Source organism: Salmo trutta, chromosome 16 (genome assembly GCF_901001165.1).
Source record: "Salmo trutta chromosome 16, fSalTru1.1, whole genome shotgun sequence".
NCBI classification, from domain to species: domain Eukaryota; kingdom Metazoa; phylum Chordata; class Actinopteri; order Salmoniformes; family Salmonidae; genus Salmo; species Salmo trutta.
Genome location: NC_042972.1, coordinates 27,616,472 through 27,643,363, shown reverse-complemented (window position 1 = coordinate 27,643,363; position 26,892 = coordinate 27,616,472). Strand labels below are relative to the sequence as shown.

Here is a 26,892-nt window from a genome sequence, read left to right as displayed (position 1 = left end):
AACAGTTTGGAGATGATGGGAAAATTATTAGACCAAAAGGTGAGTACACAACAGTTCACAGTACTTTTGCCACATTTTGTTGATAACGAAATTTGAAAATGTGGGGTAGGTGCAACATAAGACACAAAAATGACATGGGTTTGATTGAGGACTAACTGGTGTCTCCAAGTGGCCACACCTCTCCAAACTGTGCAGGGTCCCCTAAACAATTTCAGTGCTCTTTTACGACTCAAAGAAGAGTCTTCAACTATAAGGTACTTTCTTGAACTCGCCTAGCTGTGCCGTTGAGGATTATACATTTTTTTTAAATTTAACTAGGCAAGTCCGTTAAGAACAATTTCTTATTTGCAATGACGGATGATGCTGGGCCAATTGTGCGCCGCCCTATGAGACTCCCAATCATGGCCGGATGTGATACAGCCTGGATTTGAACCAGGGTCTGTAGGGACGCCTCTTGCACTGAGATGCTGCGCCACTCGGGAGCCCACTCAGGAGCTAGAGCAAGCACGCTTGTTTCGTTTGGAACACTACCCTGCATCCCCGCCATCACAGTTACTGTTAAAGCAATTCAGAAACGGTCCATTATAAATCATGATCTTGGTCAGGTGGGCATGGTTTGAAAGCTTGTTCTATTGCCAAGACGACTTGCTAAGTTATAAAATACAATCTTAGTGTTATGCCTTCACAAGGCAAGAGAAACAGATGGTAATTTTGGTGCGAATGGTGGAGTCATGAGTGCATTCAGGTGCATATGCCATGTTGGAAGTGAAGCTAAGGCTGTTAGTAGTATGCAGTCATGTGTAGCGTGCTATTGAAAACATTGTCACCGTTTGGCAGTCAATTTGTTTATCATCTGTTTTGACCTTGACGAAAGGTAATCAATGAACCTGACTTAACCCTTACCTCACCCCTTTGACACATTTGAATCCTCCCTTTTGTGTTTTGTGTCGTCGTCCCTCCAGTTAAGAGGCCTATGCTGTGAGGGGAGGGGTTCATCAGATTTTTGTCAATGCCCCCTGCTCGAACCCACCGTCCTGGTGGATTGTCCTTGAGAGGCTTTCTCTGGTCAGGGATAATGGCTAGTGACAGGACAGAGAAAGGCCCTGGCAGCCATGGTAATTGTTACAGAGAAGGGGACTGTCATTGCGGTCGGCCGGCCACCCCTTCAAGGAGAGAATGGACCCCGGAGAGAAGAGCTTGCTCGTCCACCTCAAAGCTATTGTGCCAGAGCGGCAAGGCCAGGCTGGGGAGAGAAGGCCACAACAGTAGCACATGGGAGCAGGCTCTAGGGGCAGCAGAACACCTCATTGTTCTGTCAGGACTGAGGTTCAGTAGTTAGTAGAGCAGGGAGAATGAACTGCCTTGCCTTCAGGGCTCCCTCCGTGCTCTATTCTGTGGACTCTTTGTGCTTTATTGAAACAGCTTTGCTCTGTAACAACGTGATGTGCTGCTACGCTCATCGTCACAGTGGAGAATCTTGTCCATTCTCATCTGCTCAGAATAGATTTTGATGCAATCAAACCACCACCCTATTGGTGGTGTTTTCCCTCACGTTCAGTTCAACTTATTATTATTTTTTTAAATTATTGCTGCCTTGTTGTTCTGTCAACGGAACGCTACATTCCTTTCCTCCGAATATGTGCTGTCTCACTCCAATTGAGCTGGTTAAACGTAAAAGCCAATAAATGGAGAAACCTCAATAGGCGAAAATAAACAATTGCATTGGTCCAGGAGTACAGCAGGGGAGAGCGGAGGGAGAAAAGCTCCCCCTAACGTGGTAAGATTCCCATGGCGACTTACGCACTTAGGTCTCTCTCTGTTTAATGGACGATCTCGTAAAGTACTTCAGAAGTAGATTTCTCTTTTCTTTTAACACCGTTTTTATTTGAGGGGCGGTGTTGGACGTGGGTTCACATACTCACTGACACACACACACACACAATTTGCTCCTCACTTGTCCAGCGCTAGCCCTCAGAAAAGCAGTCCATTGTTTGCAAGTGAAAGGCTCTTGTTTCAGCTGTGTAACTAAATCAAGAGCTCTTTCCACACAGAGGCCTGCACAGCCTCACTCCTCCAGATTGTGTCCGTTCGAGTGGCCGGGGTATTAACTGTGTTCCCCCATTGTTAGGAGAGCACCCCCACAATCCTAAACCACTTGCCCCCACGCCCAATTTCTCCCGTGGTCCAAGTTTATGCCCCCGCATCTCTAGGTTTCCGATTCAATGCTTTTAGAAAGAGCAGTGAAGATGCTTGGTCAGTGATCCCATTAGAAAATGAGTCAATTTATGGTTCTAATTTTTAAAAAATGAATGAAAATGAGCAATTCCAATCTCTTTTAATTAGATTTGTCAATCTACTATTTATATGATCATAGAGCCATAGGCTATATCTTTTCTATGTATCAGTAAGCTTATATGAAGGCCTCCCACTGACATTTTTTTTTACGTATTGAATTTTAGTTATTTTTTTATGGGTTAAGGCAAACAAGTCCTGGTGCCTTGTTGTAGAAAAGCCTGAGCCCTGTGAGAAGTGCACATGGGATTTACAAGGTTGGGAGGGAGTACCCATGGGTTCCTAACCCTAGGACCTGACCCTCAGGCTGGGTCAGTGGCTTTCACTCTGGCCTGCTGTGAGCAAAACCTTCTGGTGCTTACACAACACACACACACACACACACACACTCTGCTCTCTATCAAACCCTCCCTCTCGTTCCTTTCTATGTCTTTCCATGTATCCCTCTTCCCAGTACACCCTCTTTGTATGTCATTGTAGCGGTTCTCTGTCAGCTAACCCACTTTGCAGTTACGCAGGGACATGAGGAGCCTTTTTTAACAGGGTTTGTTTATTCTTGTTTCAGTTGGGTAACCCTTTTAAGTTTGGTAAGGCCTTCATACACCATTACTCAATTGCATCTGCTGTTGGTATTGAATGATCTATTAAATGGTCTCTCTCAGCACCCTTATTGTTTTTACTGTTGTTTACGATGAAAAGGCCCCACCTCTGTCTTGTTACATTACATTCACTGTTTTACGTCTGTATAACAATTTGTACCAATTTGAAAGTTTGTCTTTTTAAGCAAAGTAGAAGTCTAATGATAGCCTTCTGGTAATGATGTTCCTGTGATTTAGTGTTAACGGATGGTGATTGTAGTGTTAAATCTGTTTGAGGAAACTCATTATTACTAAAGTAAATAATGAGCAAATCAAATAATTAGCAATGCAAATCCCTGCTCCTGAATGATGAACCAACCCATCCCTGCCCTTCTTTCCCTCTCCCCCTGCACGCCACGGTACAGTAGGATGTTCTCCAGCATTATGTAATTGCTCAAAGAAGCCTAGTCACTGAGCTATGCATGGTTAGGGCCAGGGGAGCTTTAGTTACCAGTGATCCCTCACCCCCACTACCTTTTCATATCCAAATCTAATTTCCTTGCGGACTTGTTTACGACAAAAGCCTCATTACTCCACCTAGGCCTGGTGCGGAGCGACCAGGAGAGAAGGGGAGCGGCTCTAATGAGGGTGCCCCCGGGGGCAGGGCCGGGGGGCTGGTGACCCTCCCGTGGACCTGGCAGTATCTGGGGAGGCCTGCATGGACTAACGCAATTGTTTAAATGTCTAATTAGGAAAGCAGCTGGTGTTAGGGAGGGAAGTGAGAAGGTAGAGGTGGATTAGCTGGAGAGCGAAAAGGAACAATTGAAAAGGTAAAGATCTGTGAAGGAACAATGGTTTACTTTTCAATTAGAGGTTTTTATGTCATGGCTTGGCAACTGGAATACTAGTACTGGCAGAATGTTTTATCTGAGGGTGTTTTCATTCATTTGCTCTCTGAGGTTACAACAAATTGCATCAATTGTTTATTAATTCTTAGTGCTCCACTCTTGTTGCATTCAGAACAGCAGGGTTCGACACTGCTCCCAAAACATACCATTTGCGACTTACTTGGCATTTTTAATTGGTTGCAAGGGTGACAGATTTTTTTAAATTTTATTTTAACCGGGTCACGTTAGTTTTTGGTTCATAATTTGCATTTTTTTAATCATGATTTATTCCAACTAATGTGCAATTGACCTAAAATAAACAAACTTTCTGAAGAGGCAACAATGGCATGGGAATGCAGGGGAGGTTTTGAAAACCCTCCGGGGCGTCGATCATCCCCGTCAGTGGCCCAATTGGGCCATTGAGAAAAAAAATGTTTTATCTGGCCTTTATAATTGATAAAAAATGATGGATGGATGGATGGATTCCCGAAGCTGTTTTTATGTTGATTAGTTATCGCACGCATATAGATAATCTCTCGGGCAGAGGGAGCGCGCAGCTCTCAAACAGCTGGTTGTTGCGTGGAAGAAAGCAGTAGGAAAGATGTAAGTTATATCTACCAGTAAATGCTAAGGCAAGAATAGGTATTCAAACCAGGTATTTAAAGCGTTCAACGTCTTGGTTGAATATTAGCGATGCGCAATACAGTCATCATGGAATAGCCTACCTTGAAAATCAGACATTTCCTCTAGGCTATTTGGTCCTTGAAATGTCAGTGGTTATGATAGCCAATTTAGAACGTCTACTACTCCAATATAATTATTCTGTGATTTAATTTCGGATCCGTTTTTATGATGGATGTTGCTGCTTTCCCGCCGTTTCGATTGAAGTGTGTTGCGGTAAAACCATGTGCGAGAAAACGAATGTTGGCTTGAACTTGGTTTCCCATACAAAGGGACACGATATTTGTTCGCTTTCTCGATTTTAAAACATAATACAGTAACCCCTCAATAACTCCATCTCAAATGGCAAGACTGACTAGCTACCACATGGACAATTCATTAGTGTTTGTTTTGGGAGCATGCTGTCTATTTAGTCAGACATTGCACACATTATTCTGACAGAGTATTTTAGAATGTAAAAATATTGTGACTGTCAATGCATAATACGTACCATTGGGTAGGCCTATTGCAAAATGCATTATTCTTAGTGGTGATGCATGCATTTTGGGGGAAGTTTTCTTTTGATAGGTAATTACAACAATTAAATATAAAATGTAGGTCCATAAATTACAATTTAAGTGCCTGAATAAGTCCCAATGTCTGTATGATCCCTGTGTAGTCAACTTGCTCAACCCACAAATTAATTAAATTTTGTACACATCATTCGCGTTCCTGTTAGATCTTAATGTGGGCCAGAATTATTTTCATTCGGGACAGTGGCTTTTTAGTTGGTACTGGCCCAGTGTGTCACTGGCAAATGTACCTGTAGGTCGAGCCTTGCGATGCGAGTAGGGCCTATGTCTACCACTTTGTGTAGCCGTCAGGTAGATGGCAATTAAAATGAAACTATACTGAACAAAAATATATGCGCAACAACGTCAAAGATTTTACTGAGTTACAGTTCATATAAGGAAATCGGTCAATTGAAATTAAAGAATTAGGCCCTCGTCTATGGATTTCACATGACTAGGAATACAGATATGCATCTATTGGTCAAAGCTACCTTAAAAAAAAAAATGTGCCTCAGGATCTCGTCACTGTATCCCTGTGCATTCAAATTGCCATCGATTAAATGCAGTTGTGTTCGTTTTCCATAGCTTATGCTTTCCCATACCATAACCCCACCATGGGGTACACTGTTTACGATGTTGACATTAGCAAACCGCTCGCCCACATGACGCCATACACTTAGTCTGCGGTTGTGAGGCCGATTGGAAGTACTGACAAATTCTCAAAAATGATGTTGGAGGTGGCTTATGGTAGAGACATGAACATTAAATTTTCTTCAGTCAGCATGCCAATTGCATGCTCCCTCAACTTGAGACATCTGTGGCATTGTGTTGTGTGACAACTGCACATTTTAGTGGCCATTAATTGTCCCCAGCACAAGGTACACCTGTGTAATGATCATGCTTTTTAATTAGCTTCTTGATATGCCACACCAGTCAGGGGGATGGATTATCTGGGCAAATAAGAAATGCTCACAAACAGTGATGCAAACAAATTTGTGCATAGAATGAGAGAAATACGCTTTTTGTGCGTATGGAACATTTATGGGATCTTTTATTTAATCTCATGAAACATGGGACCAACACTTGACCTGTTGAATTTATTTTTATTCTGTGTACAAAGTAGCCTATGCCTACCTGGCAGAATCATGACTATTTGCATCAATCCAGGGGCCATTGTTTTGAAAACTCCATCAGAAGTGCGCTACAGAAACACCACTATCCAAACAACTGTCTGGCTGGTTGGTGCACACAAAAGAACATCGGGGATGCAAACTAGTCACCTTCTGGCGAAATTTGCCATTTTGAATCCAAAATCGGTGACCTACGTGATTTGTGTAGATCCGATAAGAGAAGTTTGGGCTGGGGGCTTTGGATCGCTACTGGCTGTAAGCGAATGAGTGATGCGCAATACTGTCTGTATCCAAGGCTCAGCCAATCGTTCACTTAACAGAATGCAGCACGCGACTGAAGAGAGAAGAGACAAAATGTGCTAGTTAGAGCAGCGCGTCCCCTGAACGATAACGAAGAGGTAGGCGAGAAGGTGATGAAGCGTACTTCATGATCTGTAACCTAACAAACTGGCATTTGGAAAGTTTGAGGTGAGGGAGAAAGTGTGGTGGAACAAGCATTGTAAAGTATCTTGCTACAGTAGCTGGATCGAATTCTTAGCTAGCCAGAGAAATGTTGAGCAACAGTAGTCAACTTAACTGATCATGTAATTGAGTTTATGGTGTGAAAATTAGCTGGCTAATAACGCCAGACAGCTACAACATCAATGAGCTAAACGTTAGTAACCTAACCATTCGCTATAGTTTTAACTGGCATACGACTCCTTGCCTTTCCTAAAGTTATAACGCGTTAGTTGCTTACTGGACCCTGGCAATTTGTGTGAAATATTAAGTTAACTTAGTTCGTTAACTAGAGTACCATCTGTGAACTAATGTTTTCCTTTTACAGTATGTGGTTAATTTTCAGAATGAGAGAATTAGGTGAAAATGAGGCGTTGCTTGTTAAACAAGTGGATTCAGGGATCAAGTGGAGCTGGGCCTGGTTTAAGCTGGAACCCACTATAGAGTTGAAAGGAACACCACACACTTTCCCTCGTTTTCAATTAAGGGGGAAAGAAAGGGGTATGCCAGGTGTACTCTGCCTAAAACAGCTCAATTATGCCAACAAAGGGTATCATGCTATAATAATGTGCAGTGTAGGCCAAATATATTGTTTTTGTTGTTGAATTTGAGAGTAACACGTGAGTGAGGGGGGATTTTTACATTTATTTTACTCGGTGAACGTTATTTTTGCACACATGTAGAATTGTGCTTTTGATCGACGTCTACTATAGTGACCACTATAATAAAGCAAAAATAGAATGCCTGTTTCATTTTATTTCTACTTTAAGATGTTTTTTCACCCAAGTACAATATTTATGTGTGGTCACAAGCGTTCTATTATAAAGGCTATCATGGCTAACTGCAATATCAGTGTATTTTTTTCTTTCAAGACTTGCGTGTCATTTGCAGTAAAGTCTAGGCAACAAATAACATTGGATTGTTTTCTTTACATTTTTATCTGTGAGTTAGGTTCACATTAACCACTTATTTTACACACACAGCCTGATCATGTAGATTATGTTCTTTTGTTGTTTAATTAGTTAACCTGCATTTCCCCCTGGCAGGGATTTTTTTTGCGTGTTTCAGTGTAAAAAAAAAAGTAATCTTTTTGGGCCCTCAGCATTTTGCATCCCAAAATATACATTTCAAATTTTTCCAGGCCTAGGAAATGGTCCCCTGATGTTGCTTAAGCACTGCTGTGGACTTAGAACATCAAATTTGGTTGTTTTTATATATTTAAAAAAAGGAAAGTTTGATATTATTTTGACAGTGAAAACATAACTGCAGGAAATCACAGTCCTACTCACTGCTTTTTATTTTGTGGTATTGTTTTGGTATCATTTTTCAAATTCTACCCTCTAGAGCAGTGGTTCCCAAACGTTTTATAGTCCTGTTCCCCTTCAAACATTCAACCTCCAGCTGCGTACCCCCTCTAGCACCAGGATCAGCGCACTCTCAAATGTAGTTTTTTTCCACACACACACTATACGATACATTTATTACTCAAGAATGAGTGAATTTTTGTAACAACCCAGCTCGTGGGAAGTGACAAAGAGCTCTTATAGGACCAGGGCACAAATAATAATAAATAATTTTGCTCTTTATTTAACCATGTTATAGTTATATATATATATATATATATAAAACCTTATTCACAATTTTCAATGAACAAATAACTCACCACAGGTTAATGAGAATGGTGTGCTTGAAAGGATGCACATAACTCTGCAATGTTGGGTTGTATTGGAGATAGTCTGTCCTAAATCATTTTCCACACACAGTCTGTGCCTGTATTTAGTTTTCATGCTAGTGAGGGCCGAGAATCTACTCTCTCACATAGGTACGTGGTTGCAAAGGGCATCAGTGTCTTAACAGCGCGATTTGCCTTGGCAGGATACTTTGAGCGCAGCCCAATCCAGAAATCTGGCGGTGGCTTCTGATTTAAATTACATTTTCACAGAACCACTTGTTGCAATTTCAATGAGGCTCTGTTGTTCAGATACCGGTAAGTGGACTGGAGGCAGGGCATGAAAGGGATAACGAATCCAGTTGTTTGTGTCATCCGTTTCGGGAAAGTACCTGCGTAATTGTGCACCCAACTCACTCAGGTGCTTCGCTATATCACATATGACATTGTCCGTAAACTTCTTCATTTGCTCACAGAAAATCATACAATAATGTAAAGACCTGTGTGTTGTCCTTGTTAATGCAGACAGAGAAGAGCTCCAACTTCTTAATCATAGCCTCAATTTTATCCTGCACATTGAATGTAGTTACGGAGAGTCCTTGTAATCCTAGATTCAGATCATTCAGGCAAGAAAAAACATCACCCAGATAGGCCAGTCGTGTGAGAAACTCGTCATCATGCAAGCGGTCAGACAAGTGAAACTTATGGTCAGTAAAGAAAACTTTAAGCTCATCTCTCAATTAAAAAAAAACGTGTCAATACTTTGCCCCTTGATAACCAGCGCACTTCTGTATGTTGTAAAAGCGTTACATGGTCGCTGCCCATATCATTGCATAGTGCAGAAAATACACGATAGTTCAGGGGCCTTGCTTTAACAAAGTTAACAATTTTCACTGTAGTGTCCAAAACGTCTTTCAAGCTGTCAGGCATTCCCTTGGCAGCAAGAGCCTCTCGGTGGATGCTGCAGTGTACCCGAGTGGCATTAGGAGCAACTGCCTGCACGCGTGTTACCACTCCACTATGTCTCCCTGTCATGGCTTTTGTGCCATCAGTACAGATACCAACACATCTTGACCACCAAAGTCCATTTGATGTCACAAAGCTGTCTAGTACTTTAAAAATATCCTCTCCTGTTGTCCTGGTTTGCAGAAGAGGATATCTTCCTTAATTGACCCCCCCATAAACGTAACGGACATGTGCCAGGCCCGCCATGTCTGACTCATCCAGCTGTAATGCATAGAATTATTTGGCTTGTGTGCGAAGCAGTAATTGTTTCAGAACATCTCCTGCCATGTCACTGATGTGTCGTGAAACAGTGTTGTTTGATGAAGACATTGTCTGTATAGTCTTTTTGGCCTTTTCCCCCAGCATTGTCCCAGCCATATCCGCGGCAGCAGGAAGAATTAAGTCCTCCACAATAGTATGGGGCTTGCCTGTCCTAGCCACTCGGTAGCTCACCATATAAGACGCTTCTAGCCCCTTCTTATGGTATCTGTTGCTTTTATACATGTCTTACTACTTGAAAGACGTCTTAATTCTCGCAATAAAAGCTCCTGTGGCCTATTTTTCAAATTGGCATGTTTTGTTTCTAAATGTCTGCACAAGAGTGAAGGTTTCATTGAGTTGTGAGATAGTACTTGTGCACATATAACATAATGTGGGCGAGGAAAGGCGCTACTCCCAATATAAGTGAACCCCAAATCAATGTAGTTCTCATCATATTTGCGCCTCTTTGATGGTCCAACGTCTCTGTCTGTTGTTCAGTGCTTTCCCGGGTAAGGGGGCAGTAGCTCTTCGGCTGCATCAGATTCACAACTGTCAGTGTCCATGTTAGCTGGGCTAACAACAAATGTAGAATTACTGATGCTAGCATTGGATGTGCTCGTGGAACAAGAACAACTTGTGTCGCCGACAGGTGCAGGTGTAGTATCGCTGGTAGTAGCAGTACTACCAGTAGAGCTGGTATGTGTCTATGGACGCGGGCCTTTTTTTAACCATTTTATAAATTTTCGAGCAAATGGAAAGAGCAGCAGCTACGTATGGCTACATACGGACCGTTAGTGGAATTCCCGCGAGTGAGCAACGGTTAATGTGATTGGATGTTAATTATTTGACTAGGCTACCTGTATTTGACATTGTTATTTCGCTGAACACTAGATGGTTTAATTTTATTTTTGGCAGTGAAACGAGGCTACTCAGGCGTTAAAAAAACCTCACCCAAATGTGCCCCGTTGGAAAATATAAATGGACTGTTTGAAAATGTGATATATATTTTTTTTTTTCAAAAACAATATTTATTTTAAATGAGAATCACTTTTATTTGGCGTATCCCTGGAGGTAAAAAAACATGTCACTTTGAAATCTGCAATAAATATATCTTTTTTGCTGTTACAGTACATCTATCCAAATCAATGTACAAACACAAGGGCATGCTCATTTAAAAGATGGCTAGTCATTATTAGCATGGTTCTGTATGGAATGCAGGCACATTATGGGACACAGGTCAGGTCATTAGCAATTATTTTTTTTAAATTGGTGCGACCAAATCGTGCTGGTGCCACCAACTGAAAAGTTTAGTGTAGAACCCTGGGCCACTCTGTTGTCGTGAATAGTAATTTACGGACTGATGCTAATGCTAGTACAGGTCTCCAAGCTGATGATGGCTCGCTCCCTAGTGGTCACTGCAGAGTACACTCACTAAGCTCATAGTTGAGCAGCAAGATGGTTGAATGCCAAATTGATTAGTTGGTTATTATGTAGTTGAAAATGTGCAAACAATGAATATTAGTAAGATTATCTGCCAGGTCAAACATAACACGATTGCACCGTTTTACATTTTTCAAAATATTTCAGTACTCTATAAAAATATGAATATAGTGAGATTGCGTATGGGTGACTAACAAGTACACCTTTCATGGCCTTAGTTTTATAGAACTTGGCAGCAAATATTGCCTCAGCCTTTAGCCGCCAGACTGTCCCACACTACTTGATGTTAGCACCATTCCTGGGGCTGATAAGTGTTGTTTGACGTTGCTCTGTGGACCTACTCACATCGGGAGTGTTATAGGTCAGTGGGTCAGAGGCTAGGCCCCCTAACACCTGAGGGACACAGAGCACAGGTTAGGGGGTGTGCTATCAGAAAACTGGTGCCAAATGTTTTCTCCCAGATTTAGAGATCCACTCCCCTGATAAGAGATGGGGCCTTTTTGGGGAGTGGTCAAGCTGGTTTGTGGCAGGTTTAAGTGTGCGCCTATGTTTTAGGCCGGAGGGGTAGCCTAGCTGGACACGGCATTTGTCTTTGTTATTTTCCAAGATGGATGTGTGACTGGAGTGGTGTTGGAGGGAGGCGTGTTTGGGTGGGGGAGGCTGAGGTGAGTTTGACAAATGTCTCGATGCTGGCGTTTTGATTGAGGTAATTTTGGCCTGACATGACCCAGGCTTTCCCACGAATCAAAATGTGCCGCCCATTATGGCACTGACACCCACGTGAGGGGCCGAGGCTGCTTGGGGTCAAGTGTTCTCTCATTTGAACAATGTTGATTTAGTGAGGCCACAACGCAACAGACCTCTTCCGATGGGGTAATGGGAGTGTTGGGGTGGCGATGGGAGGGACATGAGGCACTGGACAGAGAATGGGGCCCACTGCTCTTCATCGGTAGGGTAATCAGCTGACAGCTTGCAAATCACGCACCTCCCACGCCACCCTGCCCCATTGTTATATTTTCACCCTGTCCCTACCTTTTTATTTATTTGAAATATGTATATGTTTTAATATATAAGGTAGCTAGTTTCACAACTGTTTTCCATAATGTGTCATGTTTTGTAGTATTGTTTTTTATGTGTGCTGGTCTGTTTTTCAGTGACCCCCTCCCTCCCTGTCAGAATATCATTGAGCTTTCACCTTTGGTCTTTGGGGTAGGATTTGTTCTCTGTACTGTCAAGATTAGCTTTGACAATCTGCAGTTGTGCTTTCAGGTCAAGTCAAAACTGTTCTTTGCGACGGCGCTTGTAGAGAGGCCTTGGCGGTTTTAGGAATGGGGGTGGAAAGGGCTGAGCACATTTTCACGTTTGTATGTCTTCATTTTTTATAGCTCCTCCCCCTGAATGATTTGTGGGTAATGGTGTATCATTCCTATTTTCTCTGCGAAGTCCATCTTACATAGGAACATGCTTTTTTTGGGTAAACTTTCAGCTGTTATTGCTTCTCACACTTAATTAGACTGAACTAAATTGAATAGTTTTAGTTTTTCTTTAGATATCCATGAAATTTGTTAGATTTACAGATACTGTATATTATACAGCCTAATCTACAGTGAGTATTGGGACAGTGACAATTTTTTGCAACTTTTTTTTGGCCCTTTTTAAATTATAAATGACGGAGGTTAAATTGCAGACTGTCAGATTTAATTTGATGGTAATTAGAGGACTTTTTGTAAATAGTCCCCCCATTTTAGGGGACCAAATTATTGGGACATTCACTTGTGTATTGAAGTAGTAAAAAGTTGTAAATAAGAATACAATGTTTCTAAACACCTACATTAATGTGGACGCTACCATGATTACGGGTAATCCTGAATGAATTGTGAATAATTATGAGTGAGAAAGGTACACTCAAAAATCATACCCCAAAATGCTAACCTCCCCTGTTATTGTAATGGTGAGAAGTTAGCATGTCTTGGGGGTATGATGTGTATTTCTGTAACTTTCTCCCTCATTATTATTCAGAATGGTCTGTAATCATGTTAAAATCCATTTCAATCCAAAGTGCTGGAGTACAGTGCAAAAACAAAACGATTGTCACTGTCCCAACACTGAGCTTACGTTGATTAAAGGATAACAATATTGTTTTTATACAGAAGGTTAGAACATTTCCTTCTAATGATAGCTAAATAGCAATGTTCTATGCGTCTTTTCCATTTATGGTTACCTTGTTCAAAGCATACCTAATTACCTAGGACTATTTAGTTCTCACAGTTATCCTCATACTCCTGAATGTGGATAGTTAAGTCATACAAACCATATCTACCCTTATCTAGAAGCAACTATATTTGACTAATTCTGACGACATATACACGTTTCAAAATCTTTCTTTGAACTTAAAATCATTAGTGAGCATAAAATCACAAGTCTGAACTTGAGACTAAGTATTTTTTTAAACCTCCTGCTTTGGGCTAGAAGTGTCAATGTGTAGTTCATATGCATAATCTATGAGCAGAATTACTGTCATGCCTCAATTAGCCATGAAATCCCTAGTCTGAAAGCAAATGTTTTTCTAGAAGCTGTCCCAATACAGTTTTCCCCAACGTGTGCCAGCCCCCTAGCAATTCGAGTTCTAGCCAATGAGCTTCAGCCCCTTGCCATTTGAGTGACAGCTAGCAAGATGCACGCACACAGCAGAGCAATGGCAATGATGTGGTGCATGTATCTGCACGTACATTGCCTTCAGAAGGTATTCATAACCCTTGGCTTATTCCACATTTTGTTGTTACAGCCCGAATTCAAAATGGATTAAATATATTTATTTTCTCTCCCATCCAAACACAATACCCAGGGTTCACACAAGGTGCTTAAAGTACTTGAATTTGGCACTCTGAAATTCAAGTACTGGAATACCTTAAATCAGACATTTGCTCAAGTTGGTTCTTGAAAAGTACTTAGGGTAAAAGAAAATGAGGAAATTATTTATTAGAACAATTTATTGGTCTTGCAAATTAATTTCCAGGCAGACTACTGAGTTTTATTTCCTTTGGTTGCCAGGCGAGCTCGCTCATTTTACCCACACGGGCACTCAGCCAGGCAGCTACAGAACTGACTGATTAGGCGCCACCAAACGTCACATTGATGGCTAAAATGCAGGGGAAATGTAGATTTAATCCTGCCTGGCAGGATATTTATGTTTATGAATGGGTTTTGCCAGACCCAAACAGGGATGTAGTGGAGGGTAAACGCCGTTTACTCACCTTTTTTATTTTGTTAATTATTGTTTACCCACTTATTGCGTTCCCAGTGTTGATCAACGCTCAGAAGGCTTCTTGATCTGAGTTTTAATCGCGTTTTCCTCAGCGAACGAGTGGAATCATGAGTGATTAATGTATGTTCAATGTTCACCTGCTCCCCAGGATTTGCCTTGTTAGCAGCGCATTCATTCGCCACTCTGTCCAACGGGAAAATCTGCCCACGACATAGGCCGAGAGGTGAAACAAACTACCTCAGCCAAGACCTAAAGTGGCAGAGAGACGCTGCTGACAGTGGGAATTTTGTAAACATCCCTTGACAACAGACCCCCCCCCCCCCCCCCCGCAAAATAAAAACCTCCTGACTTTCAGAGAATCAGTGTACAACTGGTAAATAGTCGCTGATATTTCAGGTGTCTAGCTAGCTTGGTAGCTCAAGGGCTCTGGCTATTAGCCAGGTAGCTATTTTCATCCTTCTAGCCAGCTAGTTATAGCTAACATTGAACTGAGCCTGACCTAAGCAGGAGCAGTTGACTGAAATTAAGCTAGCTATAATCAAAAGATGGGCATAATAAAATACCTCTTCTTTACAGAGAGTAGTGAGACAGACAGTGGTGAGTCAGGCTGCAATGAAGGAAGCAAAGGAGATAGACAGAGAGAGGAAGCATTGAAGCAAGCAGGGAGAGAGGTTACTAGTACAGTGGTTCCCAAACTTGGGGTCCAGGACCCATGTTGGGTCGCCTAAAATTTAAATAGAGTCCCCTGAGAGAATCTTTAATCGTATCAAACACATAAACAAGTTATTAATCTTCAAATGGGTATAGAATACAATATTTTAGAGTCAACTAAGGTGCTTTCATGTCATTATGTCGGGCCTAACATTTTGTGAAATATAAAGACAATTTAAATATCAAGTACACCGAACAAAAATAAACATTTTACTGAGTTACAGTTCATATAAGAAAATAAGTCAACATCATCAGTACTGACTTACCACTCTTATGTAGTAAATAAGTAGTGAAACACGTATTATTGAGTAGAACTTGTAAGGTAGTGATAAATAGTAAGTTAGGTTTTTTCATGCGGATGTGGCAGTATACTGCCTTCTGGTGGCGACTAGAAACAATAGTGTAATAGGAACTATTACAAATTGATGCTCCTTGAAAGTAAATACTAGTGCTTTAAAAAGTACTTAAGATCATGAATTTTACTTGCCACGGTCTGTACGAACCCTGAATACCCCATAATGACAATGTGAAAAAGGTTGCACATTTTTGAAAATGAAATACATAAATCTAATTTATATAAGTATTCACACCCCTTTGCTATGACACTCTAAATTAAGCTAAAGTGCATCCAATTTCCTTTGATCATCCTTGAGATGTCACTACAACTTGATTGGAGTCCACTGGTTGCCAATTCAATTGTTTGGACATGATTTTGAAAATTAACACGCCTGTCTATATAAGGCCCCACAGTTGAGTGCATGTCAGAGCAAAAACCAAGGTATGAGGTTGAAGGAATTGTCCATAGAGCTTTGAGACGGGATTAGGTCGAGGCACAGATCTGGGGAAGGGTAGCAAAACATTTCTGCAGCATTGACGGTCCTCGAGAACACAGTGGCCTTCATCATTCTTAAATGGAAGAAGTTTGGAATCACCAAGACTGTTGCTAGAGCTGGCCTCCCAGCAAAACTGAGCAATCGGTGGAGAAGGGCCTTGGTCAGTGAGGTGACCAAGAACCTGATGGTCACTCTGCAGAGTTCCTCGGTGGAGATGGGAGAACTTTCCACGAGGACAACCATCTCTGCAGCACTCTACCCATCAGGCCTTTTATGGTAGAGTGGCCAGATGGAAGCCACCCTTCAGTAAAAGGCACGACAGCCCGCTTGGAGTTTGCCAAAGGACTCTAAGACCATAAGAATCAATATTCTCTGGTCTGATGAAACCAAGATTGAACTCTTTGGCCTGAATGCCAAGCTTCACGTCTGGAGGAAACCTGGCACCATCCCTACGGTGAGCATGGTGGTGGCAGCATCATGCTGTGGGGATGTTTTTCAGTGGCAGGGACATTGGAGACTAGTCAGGATCAAGAAAAAGATGAACGGAACAAAGTACAGAGAGATCTTTGATGAAAACATGCTCCATTGCGCTCAGGACCTCAGGTTCACCTTCCAACAGGACAATGACCCTAAGCGCACAGCCTAGACAATGCAAGAGTGTTTTCGGGACAAGTCTCAATGATCTTGAGTGGCCCAGCCTGAGCCCGGACTTGAACCCGATATAACATCTCTGGAGAGACCTGAAAATAGCTGTGCAGCGACGCTCCCCATCCAACCTGACAGAGCTTGAGAGGATCTGCAGAGAAGAATGGGAGAAACTCCCCATATACAGTTGTGCCGAAGTTGTAGAGTTGTACCCAAAAAGACTCAAGGCTGTAATCACTGCAAAAGGTGCTTCAACAAAGTACTGAGTAAAGGGTCTGAAAACTTATGTAAATGTAAATTCTGTTTCTTTTTATACATTTGCAAAAAATTCTAAACCTGTTTTTGCTTTGTCATTATGGGTATTGTGTGTAGATTGAGGGGGGGGGGAACTATTTAATCAATTTTCTAACAAGGCTGTAATGTAACGCAATGTGGAAAAATTCAAGGGGTCTGAATACTTTCCGAATGCACTGTATCCCCGGCTTTGGCCAGCTCTAGGGAGAGTCTGGGTTGTTCCATGTTTTCCATTTCCCAATGATGGAAACCACTTTGCTCTTGGAAACTTTGAACACTAGAAATTGTTTTATATCTTTTCCCAGATATATGCCTCATCACATTTCTATCCTAGAGGTCTATGGACAATTCCTTGGTATAATTTCTGCTCTGACGTGCATTGTCAACTGTGGAACCTTTTATATAGACAAGTGTTTCTTTTTAAATCATGTCCAAACAATTGAATTGGCCACAGGTGGACTCCAATCAATTTGTAGTGACATCTCAAGGATGATCAAAGGAAATTGGATGCACCTGAGCTCAATTTGGAGTGTCATAGCAAAGGGGTGTGAATACTTGTGATTTCTGCATTTCTAAACATGTTTTGACTTTGTCGTTATGGGGTATTGTGTGTAGATGGGCGAGAAAAAAAATCTATTTAATCCATTTTGAATTCAGGCTGTAACCCAAAATGTGGAATAAATCAAGGGGTATGAATTATTTCTGAAGGCACTGTTGACAAGGCATTTGTCTACTCATCTGAAGGACCATCATTTACATGGGATTTTTAAAGAGAAGAGTGCTTGGCCAGACTCAGCTCTATGTGCATTTGAATCTGGAATGATAATACCCTTTTCCCCCACAAAGTGTATGGAACCACACACACTCAAATGTACGCACACACTTTTGTATAGAGGGCCATCTGTCCTCTCTGGCCATACAGATCTGGGAAAACAATGAAGGCTCCTTGACATGTCAAAATTTCATCTCACTCAGAATTTGATGTCATCCCTGTCTCTCACAAAGGGAACTACAGAGATGATCGTCAACTCTGTCAGTTTCTATTAATCATAAATAGTGATGTCTGAACTGGTATTTTAGTGTTTCTGTGGGCTTGGTTGTTATTTGTGGATAAAGTTACTTTATACTAAAAGAGTTGAATGAAGTATTATACCCGTCATCTTGACTCTGACCGATTCCTTTCCTTTTCCCTCCACTTCTTTGCATTTAGCTAAACTGTTGTAGCCTCTGAGTTTTTACTCATTAGTCTGAATAATAACTGTCACTAATTCAAGCTGTTCTAGAATGGCTTTGTGAATAGAGAGAGAGAGGGAGGATAGAGAGGCCTTGGGGGGGGCACAAAAAAATAACACTGCAGCCAGAGAAATGAACTTGATGATCTCAAGGGGGTGAAGGGGGGGATTGCCGTTCCCTGCTCCTGACAATCAAAATTAGATTGGCCAGCACTGTGTCAACACTGGCCTCTGCTTAAGGCATGACAGGGGCAGGAGGACAACACCCCCCTCGCACAGTTTTTGAGAGTTTGCCATGTGAACTATGGAGACCCCACAGAGCCTTTCACTGACTGCAGGCCTTAAAGAAATGCACAACCCTTTTCATAAACCAACCCCTTCCCTCTACTCAATATTTTGTGACAAACACATCCTCTCAGTCCATGATTGTGTTCTTTAGTAGTATTTTGTGAGAATGTTGTGTCAAGTAACTGGAAAGGAAAAGTCAATGTGCAAGCAAAGATTCATTTTTTTATTCTCCAATCTATGGTAAAGATGAAATAAACTATCTATGAATAATTGTGTGTGGCTGTACATCCACAATCCTGATTTGAGAATTGCATGTGTAATCCCACTCTTTTGGACATAACTTGAATGGTAAATCAAGTGGCAACTTAAATTGTCAGTATATTTGGCTCTGTAGAGATAAAATTGGCATCTGGGTGCCATACTCTTTAGTCTGGGTTTCGGCACCAAAATGTTACTTTTATATATTTCTGCTTCTAATCTTTGCCTTGTAATCTTCACTTGAAACCACAGTGCACAGAATTGTAATTGCAATGACATGCAGTTGAATTAAGCAAAGCAGTATATGTAGCCTATGGCCATCGGCCACAAATGTAAACTTCAGAAAATGATGGAACTTTGACCATCTTAATTTTCTTATTTCAACAATTCTGGTGGTAGTGCAACCTCCTTCATATCCGTCTTCAAAAGCAATTATTCACCTTCTTTGTTGGTCTTTTAAGCTACGCAGCAAATTCTCCAGTGTTAAATCAACAGACAGTGTTAAATTTAAGGCTGTGGCTCCAACTTTTTCCAGACTTTCTTTTATATGCGGGTCACATTCTGCACATGTTTCTTTACCTCTACTTTACACACACATTTTTGTGGTCTCCTTTCACATTTCTCACTGTCGATTTGTGAATGATAATTCAAGTTTTACTGGTGAACCGTCCATGCAGCATCTGCATATCAACCATTTGATCTCAATCAGTTTCATGGGGACATGCATTTAGATCTTGAGTTATACAGTGTTTCGAACTAGTCTACAGTGTTGTTTTGAATGATGTATAGTGAGTGAATTTCAGAGCAGATGACGTTAACAAGATGTAGCATAGCCCTTCTCAAACCCTGGTCCGTGGACCGGCGCCAGTCCGTGGAGGAATGCTTGTCAGTCCCTGGAATATTTGTCTTGACTAAATTCTTGCCCTAGGCCTACTTAACTATGCATGCTGCAGTAAACAAATTGTGTTGCCATGACGAAGTATAGCACACCAAACACACACACACAAGCTAACCCTGCTGTGCAGCCTGCACGCTCTTGCTCTCCCTTTTAGTTAACCATGGCCTGCTCTAAACAAAAGCAACTAGATTAGTATTTTAATGTAAAAGAAGGTAAATTTTTTAGGTCCACTGAGGCAAGAAAGTATCATCCATTCACTTGATAGTACGCTCCATGCTACATCAAGTTTGGATTTGTTTCAAATAACAGCTGCCTGCCAACACCAGTCTGTGATGTCAGACTTGCCTCCGCAACATGCTATGAAGCCATCAAATGTGCAGACATTTAGAAACAAAGCATCCACATCTCAAGGTTAAACGAACGAGGTGAGCTGACCAACCAATCAAAAATGCTGTACAATATTTTCACAGACAACGAGAGTTTACTGAAGGCTTCATACTTACTCTCTCATAAAATTTCCAAGTGCCAGGCTTCCTTCGCTATAGTTGAAAAGTTGGTCATTCCCTCAGTCGTGGATGCTTGCCGAGAGATTTTGGGCCCAATTGCTGCTACAAAGATCAGTGAAATACCACTTTTCAATGACAATGTCATGTGTAGAATCCAGGATATGGCAGATGATATTGAGTCACAGGTTTTAGACCGAGCACACTCATCAAATTGCTTTGCAATCCAATTAGATGAGACAGACATTTCAAATGCAGCCCAACTTCTTGTATATAAACTTAGCAAAAAAAGAAACGTCCTTTCACGGTCAACTGCGTTTATTTTCAGCAAACTTAACATGTAGATATTTGTATGTCTCAGATTCAACATCTGAGACATAAACTGAACAAGTTCCACAGACATGTGACTAACAGAAATGGAATAATGTGTCCATGAACAAAAGTAACAGTCAGTATCTGGTGTGGCCACCAGCTGTATTAAGTACTGCAGTTCATCTCCTCCTCATGGATTGCACCTCATGCCACCTTGCAGCATGCCTAAGGCACGTTCATGCAGATGAGCAGGGACCCTGGGTGTCTTTCTTTTGGTGTTATTCAGAGTCAGTAGAATGGCCTCTAGTGTCCTAAGTTTTCATAACTGTGATCTTAATTGCCTACCGTCTGTAAGATGTTAGTGTCTTAACGACCATTCCACAGGTGCATGTTCATTTAATTGTTTATGCTTCATTGAACAAGCATGGGAAACAGTGTTTAAACCCTTTACAATGAAGATCTGTGAAGTTATTTGGATTTTTACGAATTATCTTTGAAAGACTGGGTCCTGAAAAAGGGACGTTTCTTTTTTTGCTGAGTTTAGTTGCCACTTTCCAAAAAAAGCTGGGCATCAGGAGAGACCAAGTGGATGGAGGCATTTTCGATATGTTCCCCCCCTATTCTCAACTCTGGCTGACAAGGGGGATGTGGACATTGATCACATGCGTAAATTGATGGGGTCACATCTGAGCCAAACTCTGATCAAATTCGAGGATTACTTCCCCTCACAATCTTATCCCCGCTCGGGAAGCGATGGATGAGTAGTCCGTTCACCAACACTGAAGAGACTCAGCTTGTCACCTGTTCTTTAGGATAAACTATTGGAGCTGTCCTGTGACCAAGGCATACACACTCATTTTAATGAGATAGGCATTTCCACATTCTGGCTGTTCAGCAACTCAGCGAGATGGGAGTGAAGACGTTAATCCCTTTTTATTCCACATACTTATGTGAGACCAGCTTTTCCTCTCTTGCTGCAACAAAATTAAAATATCGCAGCAGACTGGCTGTTAAACACTTTGAGAGTATCCCTCTCCTCCTTCCCTCCGAGGTTTGACAAGTGTCCAAGAGACAGGCACACCCATCTCAAATTGATTAGGTGAGTCAAACATGTTTAACTATTATATTTTTTTAAATAGTGTATATATTGAAAGAATGCAAGATTATTTGTTTATAAAAATTGAATTGTGGTTACATTGTGTATAATTAAATTTTTTTAAATTGTTTTGTCATTTAGACTGTCAGCCTCTGAAGACAGCCCATACAGAAGGACAGATACAGACAGCCCCCGAAGAAAGCACAGAGAGAGACACTTCCCATGAGTACAAGACAGACAGACAAACCATGAAGGCAGCCAAGTATATACAAAGTTCATTCATTTAGTGAAAGTCAAAATAAATGCAATATAATTGGTGTTTATAAACATGCAATTGTCAATTATTTTTTACCAAAGCGGTAAAAAAGGCCATGCCTTGCTGGTCCTTTGCACAAAAAAAGTTTGAGAAAGGCTGGCATAGCCTACCTGTGTACTTTGCTGAGTGGTGCATGCTGTTGAGTTTTGGCCATGTGAGAGACAAATGCAGTGGTGTTTTTGTCTTACAGTAACCTAATACTATGCCATTATATTCGATTCTGTTATGTAGAATACTATCATTATATGATCTTACAGACATTGATTCAGTTTTGATCCAACTTTATTAAATGAGCAGCATTCGCTAGAGCAGAGTGTGCGTAAAGTAGAGAATAAACACATATGCAGAAGAAAAAAAGGTTTGAGAAAAGTCGGATCTGCCGCCATTGCGTAAATTTAACACTGGTCAAGTGTCTATACTTTTCACTTTTAAGATTAGTGTAAAGCCTTATTTGCATATTTCCTATACATGTTAATACATTTTGTATTATTTAATGCAATACAACAAGTATTTAGGAAGGCCTTAAACTCATGGTTTTCAGGCCTGCAAGTCACATTATGATGGCTTGCAAGTGATATGTAATTCCTATTGGAATCCAGCCAGGGTGGGGATATCCAACATTTTGAAGTTATATTCACCTGCAACCTGCATTCAGAATAACTGCCAGGTTGGGAAGACTGAGATATGAGACTACCTAAACCATCTAAACTGGAACAACCATTTCAGTAACTGGTGCAATAAGTACAAGTAAGAGATTGAACTACAGTGCATTCGAAAAGTATTCAGACCCCTTGAGTTTTTCCTCATTTTGTTACGTTACAGGCTTATTCTAAAATTGATTAAATATGATTTTTTTTCATCAATCGATACACAATACCCCCTAATAGCGAAGCAAAAACCGGTGTTTAGAAATGTTTGCAAATGTATACATTTTTTTTAAACATCACATTTACATAAGTATTCAGACCCTTTACTCAGTACTTTGTTGAAGCACCTTTGGCAGCAATTACAGCCTTGAGTCTTCTTGGGTATGCCTTTGGCAAACTCTAAGCGGGCTGTCATGTGCATTTTACTGAGGAGTGGCTTCTGTCTGGCCACTACCATAAAGGCTTGATTGGTGGAGCAGAGATGGTTGTCCTTCTGGAAGGTTCTCCCATCTCCACAGAGGCACTCTAGAGCTCTGTCAGAGTGACAATTGGGTTCTTGGTCACCTCCCTGAGCAAGGCCCTTCTCCCCCGATTGCTCAGTTTGGCCTGGGGCCAGTTCTAGGAAGAGTCATGGTGGTTCCAAACTTCTTCCATTTAAAAATGATGTAATCCACTGTGTTCTTGGGGACCTTCAATGCTGCAGAAATGTTTTGGTACCCTTCCTCAGATCTGTGCCTCGACACAATCCTGTCTCGGAGCTCTACGGACAATTCCTTTGACCTCATCATGGCTTGGTTTTTGCTCTGACATACACCTGGTCCCACAGTTGACAGTGTATGTCTTTCCAAATCATGTCCAATCAATTGAATTTACCACAGGTGGACTCCAATCAAGTTGTGGAAACAAAATGCACCTGAGCTCAATTTCGAATCTCAAAGCAAAGGGTCTGAATACTTAGGTGCAAACATTTCTAAAAACCTGTTTTCGCTTTGTCATTATGGAGTATTGTGTGTAGATTGATGGGGGAAAAAATATTGAATACATTTTAGAATAAGGCTGTAATGTAACAAAATGTGGAAACAGTCAAGGGGTCTGAATACTTTCCGAATGCACTGTAGTTTAGAAAATGTGTGTATTTGAGTAACATACCATTAATTAATCAAACCGTGTACATGCAAAAACAGATATTGAAACAAACAATTCAAAAAATCTACCTGCAATAGAGCATGAGGAAATATGATTGGTGTGGTTTTGGTTTAATACTGGTTATTTTACACAGTGTTAATTTAACAACTGAATCAACACTAGAAATGTTCACTGAAAATCAACACAAGGTAACACTGGCCAATTTGCTGTGTAGTATTGTTGCAGAACAAAGATCATGAACTTCCTTAATTCCATATATGCAAATTCATAAATCCATGATAGTGAGTGTGCAAGTGCACACTTTTGGAGAAGGATGGAAAATATCTGGATATAGCCTAAATCTGGTCCATCACTGTTGCAGCTGTATGAGGCATCCCACTCAGCCCCTCCTGCTCCTCACTTTGGTTTCCGGGATGGAGATTGGGATGGAGCCGACCTCGGGGGTTGTGTTTTTGGAGGTTTGACCAATGACCTGGAATCTGTCAGTTTGTTCTAGTTGGCAATCTCTTGCCAGAACGCAGTGTGTGAGGAAAGCTTGCTGTGTCCTCGCATAACCTTTTAAAATTATTCACCAGGCCACCAGATTTTCAGCCTTTAAATCTTAGAAATTCACACCAAGAATTTGGGGGTATTTTTCTCCACCCTTATTCAATGTAATGCCATTTGTTTGTTGCTTTTTCGAAACACCATTGGAAGTCTCCTCATCCTTGTCTGATGTTGTGTTGCAGGTTGAAGTTGATGAGAAACTGAAAAAGAGGAAGGAGAGGTTTGGGATTCTCACCGCTGCTGCTGCAGTTGGGGCTGAAGACAGTGAGGTACAAAAGGTTTTGTTTTCATGTTCCTGGGCTATGACCTGTTGTTGCCAAAAGAGAGCTGGTCGGACTGACTTTCAAGTGATCAAACACTGCTGTGAGAAACATTCAAAATAAGTGAACGGAATGTTCACGTTGTTGTGTGTTGGGGAGGGGGGTATTAGAATGTTTTGTAAGTCGCTATTAGAATGTTCTAGAACAGAAAGAACGAAGAATTGCCTAGTTCTGAAGGAACTGTAATTGGGCAATACCTCAATATTTAGCCAGTGTTTCAAAGAGAATCAAACTCAAACATTTAATTGATATTGTGAACCGATTTTGAGTCAATAGATGTGAAAATCTGTTGGGTAAGTGTATTGTGAGTCATTTACAAGCGTAAATTATGGCTTTCTTTCCACAGAAACAAAATCCATATTCTTGGAAAATGTCCATAGTTCATAGGGGTATACAAGCCTAGAGTCTACCTTAACAGTTCAAAGTGTTTACCTTGATAGTTAAAAAAATAAATAAAAATGGAATGATTGTGATGTTTCCTTGAATATACACATGAATTCCAGAGAATATCTGAGCGTGTCGATGACCTATATAGTCATCCAGTATTTTTGCTTACGTCTGCTGTTATGTTGTCTAGCATGTAATATGGTTATGAATTATTATGCATAACTAAGTCATCAAATGATGACTTAGTTATGTTGTAATGACTATTGTAGCTGGAAACGGCAGTTTTTTTTAATGGAATATCTACATAGGTGTACAGAGGCACATTATCAGCAACCATCACTCCTGTGTTCCAATGGCATGTTGTGTTAGCTAATACAAGTTTATAATTTTAAAAGGCTAATTGATCATAAGAAAACTCTTTTGCAATTATGCTAGCACAGCTGAAAACTTGTTCTGATTAAAGAAGCAATAAAACTGGCCTTCTTTAGACTAGTTGAGGATCTGGAGCATCAGCATTTGTGGGTTCGATTACAGGCTCAAAATGGCTAGCAACAAATAACTTTCTTCTGAAACTCGTCAGTCTATTCTTGTTCTGAGAAATGAAGGCTATTCCATGCGAGAAATTGCCAAGAAACTGAAGATCTCGTACAAAGCTGTGTACTACGCCCTTCACAGAACAGCGCAAACTGTCTCTAACCAGAATAGAAAGAGTGGGAGGCTCCAGTGCACAACTGAGCAAGAGGACAAGTACATTAGTGTCTAGTTTGAGAAACGGACGCCTCACAAGTCCTCAACAGGCAGCTTCATTAAATAGTACCCGCAAAACACCAGTCTCAACGTCAACAGTGAAGAGGCAACTCCCAGATGCTGGCCTTCTAGACAGTGTTCCTCTGTCCAGTGTCTGTGTTCTTTTGCCCATCTTAATCTTTTATTTTTATTGGCGAGTCTGAGAAATTGCTTTTTCTTTGCAACTCTGCCTATAAGACCAGCATCCCGGAGTCGCTTCTTCACTGTTGAAGCTGCCAGTTGAGGACTTGTGAGGCGTCTGTTTCTCAAACTAGACACTCTAATGTACTTGTCCTCTTGCTCAGTTGTGCACCGGGCCCTCCCACTCTTTCTATTCTGGTTAGAGACCGTTTGCGCTGTTCTGTGAAGGGAGTAGAACACAGCATTGTACGAGATCTTCAGTTTCTTGGCAATTTCTCGCATGGAATAGCCTTCATTTCTTAGAACAAGAATAGACTGACGCGTTTCAGAAGAAAGTTATTTGTTTCTAGCCATTTTGAGCCTGCAATCGAACCTAAAAATGCTGATGCTCCAGATACTCAATTAGTCTAAAGGCCAGTTTTATTGCTTCTTTAATCAGAACAACAGTTTTCAGCTGTGCTAACATAACTGCAAAAGGGTTTTCTAATGATCAATTAGCCTTTTAAAATAATACACTTGGATTAGCTAACACAACATGCCATTGGAACACAGGCGTGATGGTTGCTGATAATGGGCCTCTGTACACCTATGTAGATATTCCATAAAAAATGTGCCGTTTCCAGCTACAATAGTCATTTACAACATTAACAATGTCTACACTGTGTTTCTGATCAATTTTATTTTATTTTAATGGACAAAAAATGCTTTCCTTTCAAAAACAAGGACATTTGTTTTGACCCCCGACTTTTGAACGGTAGTGTATGTAAGGATGATGCTTACAGTTCTAATGTTGCAGGTATCAGGCCTGGTAGTCTTCATACTGACTTGATACTCTGACGTAATGTTTGTTTCCTCACCACCACTCATCATTCATATAATAATTCACCAATTTTAAGAAAGATCTATTTATTGTTGTTACACATGCATATACTTCAAATATAAATCCCGATTCTGTGGAGTCACAATTTACAATTAATTTTGTATATGCTCTTCTGTATACATTTGGCACACATGACAACATTTATGTAGAATGTTCCTTACATGTTCAGTTTTTTTCCCCCATTTCAGGCAAAGAAGAGGAAACGCGCAGAACGATTTGGAAATAATTGATTCAATTTGACAATTTTTCTTACTTTTTTTAAAATGTCATTGTATTTTTTAAACTTGTAACTCTTGTTTTACAGTGGTAAAATACCAACCTATGCTGTTTAGTAAGAACAAATATTTACAGTATGTAAAAGTTTGGAAATTAAAGATCTTTTCCAATTTCCCACAA

At 40.8% G+C, this 26,892-nt stretch overlaps 1 protein-coding gene across 3 annotated transcripts in view; it reads left to right on the top strand.

Annotated features, from left to right (window-relative positions):
- LOC115150458 (SAP domain-containing ribonucleoprotein) overlaps positions 1–26,892 on the top strand; it is a 49,298-nt gene extending 22,406 nt beyond the window's left edge. For all 3 annotated transcript variants that reach the window (XM_029693774.1, XM_029693773.1, XM_029693772.1), the window contains exons 10-11: positions 24,165–24,251; positions 26,685–26,892. In XM_029693774.1, the coding sequence (XP_029549634.1) occupies positions 24,165–24,251; positions 26,685–26,726 (129 nt within the window). In that variant the 3' untranslated portion in view covers positions 26,727–26,892. The remainder of the gene's footprint in view (positions 1–24,164; positions 24,252–26,684) is intronic.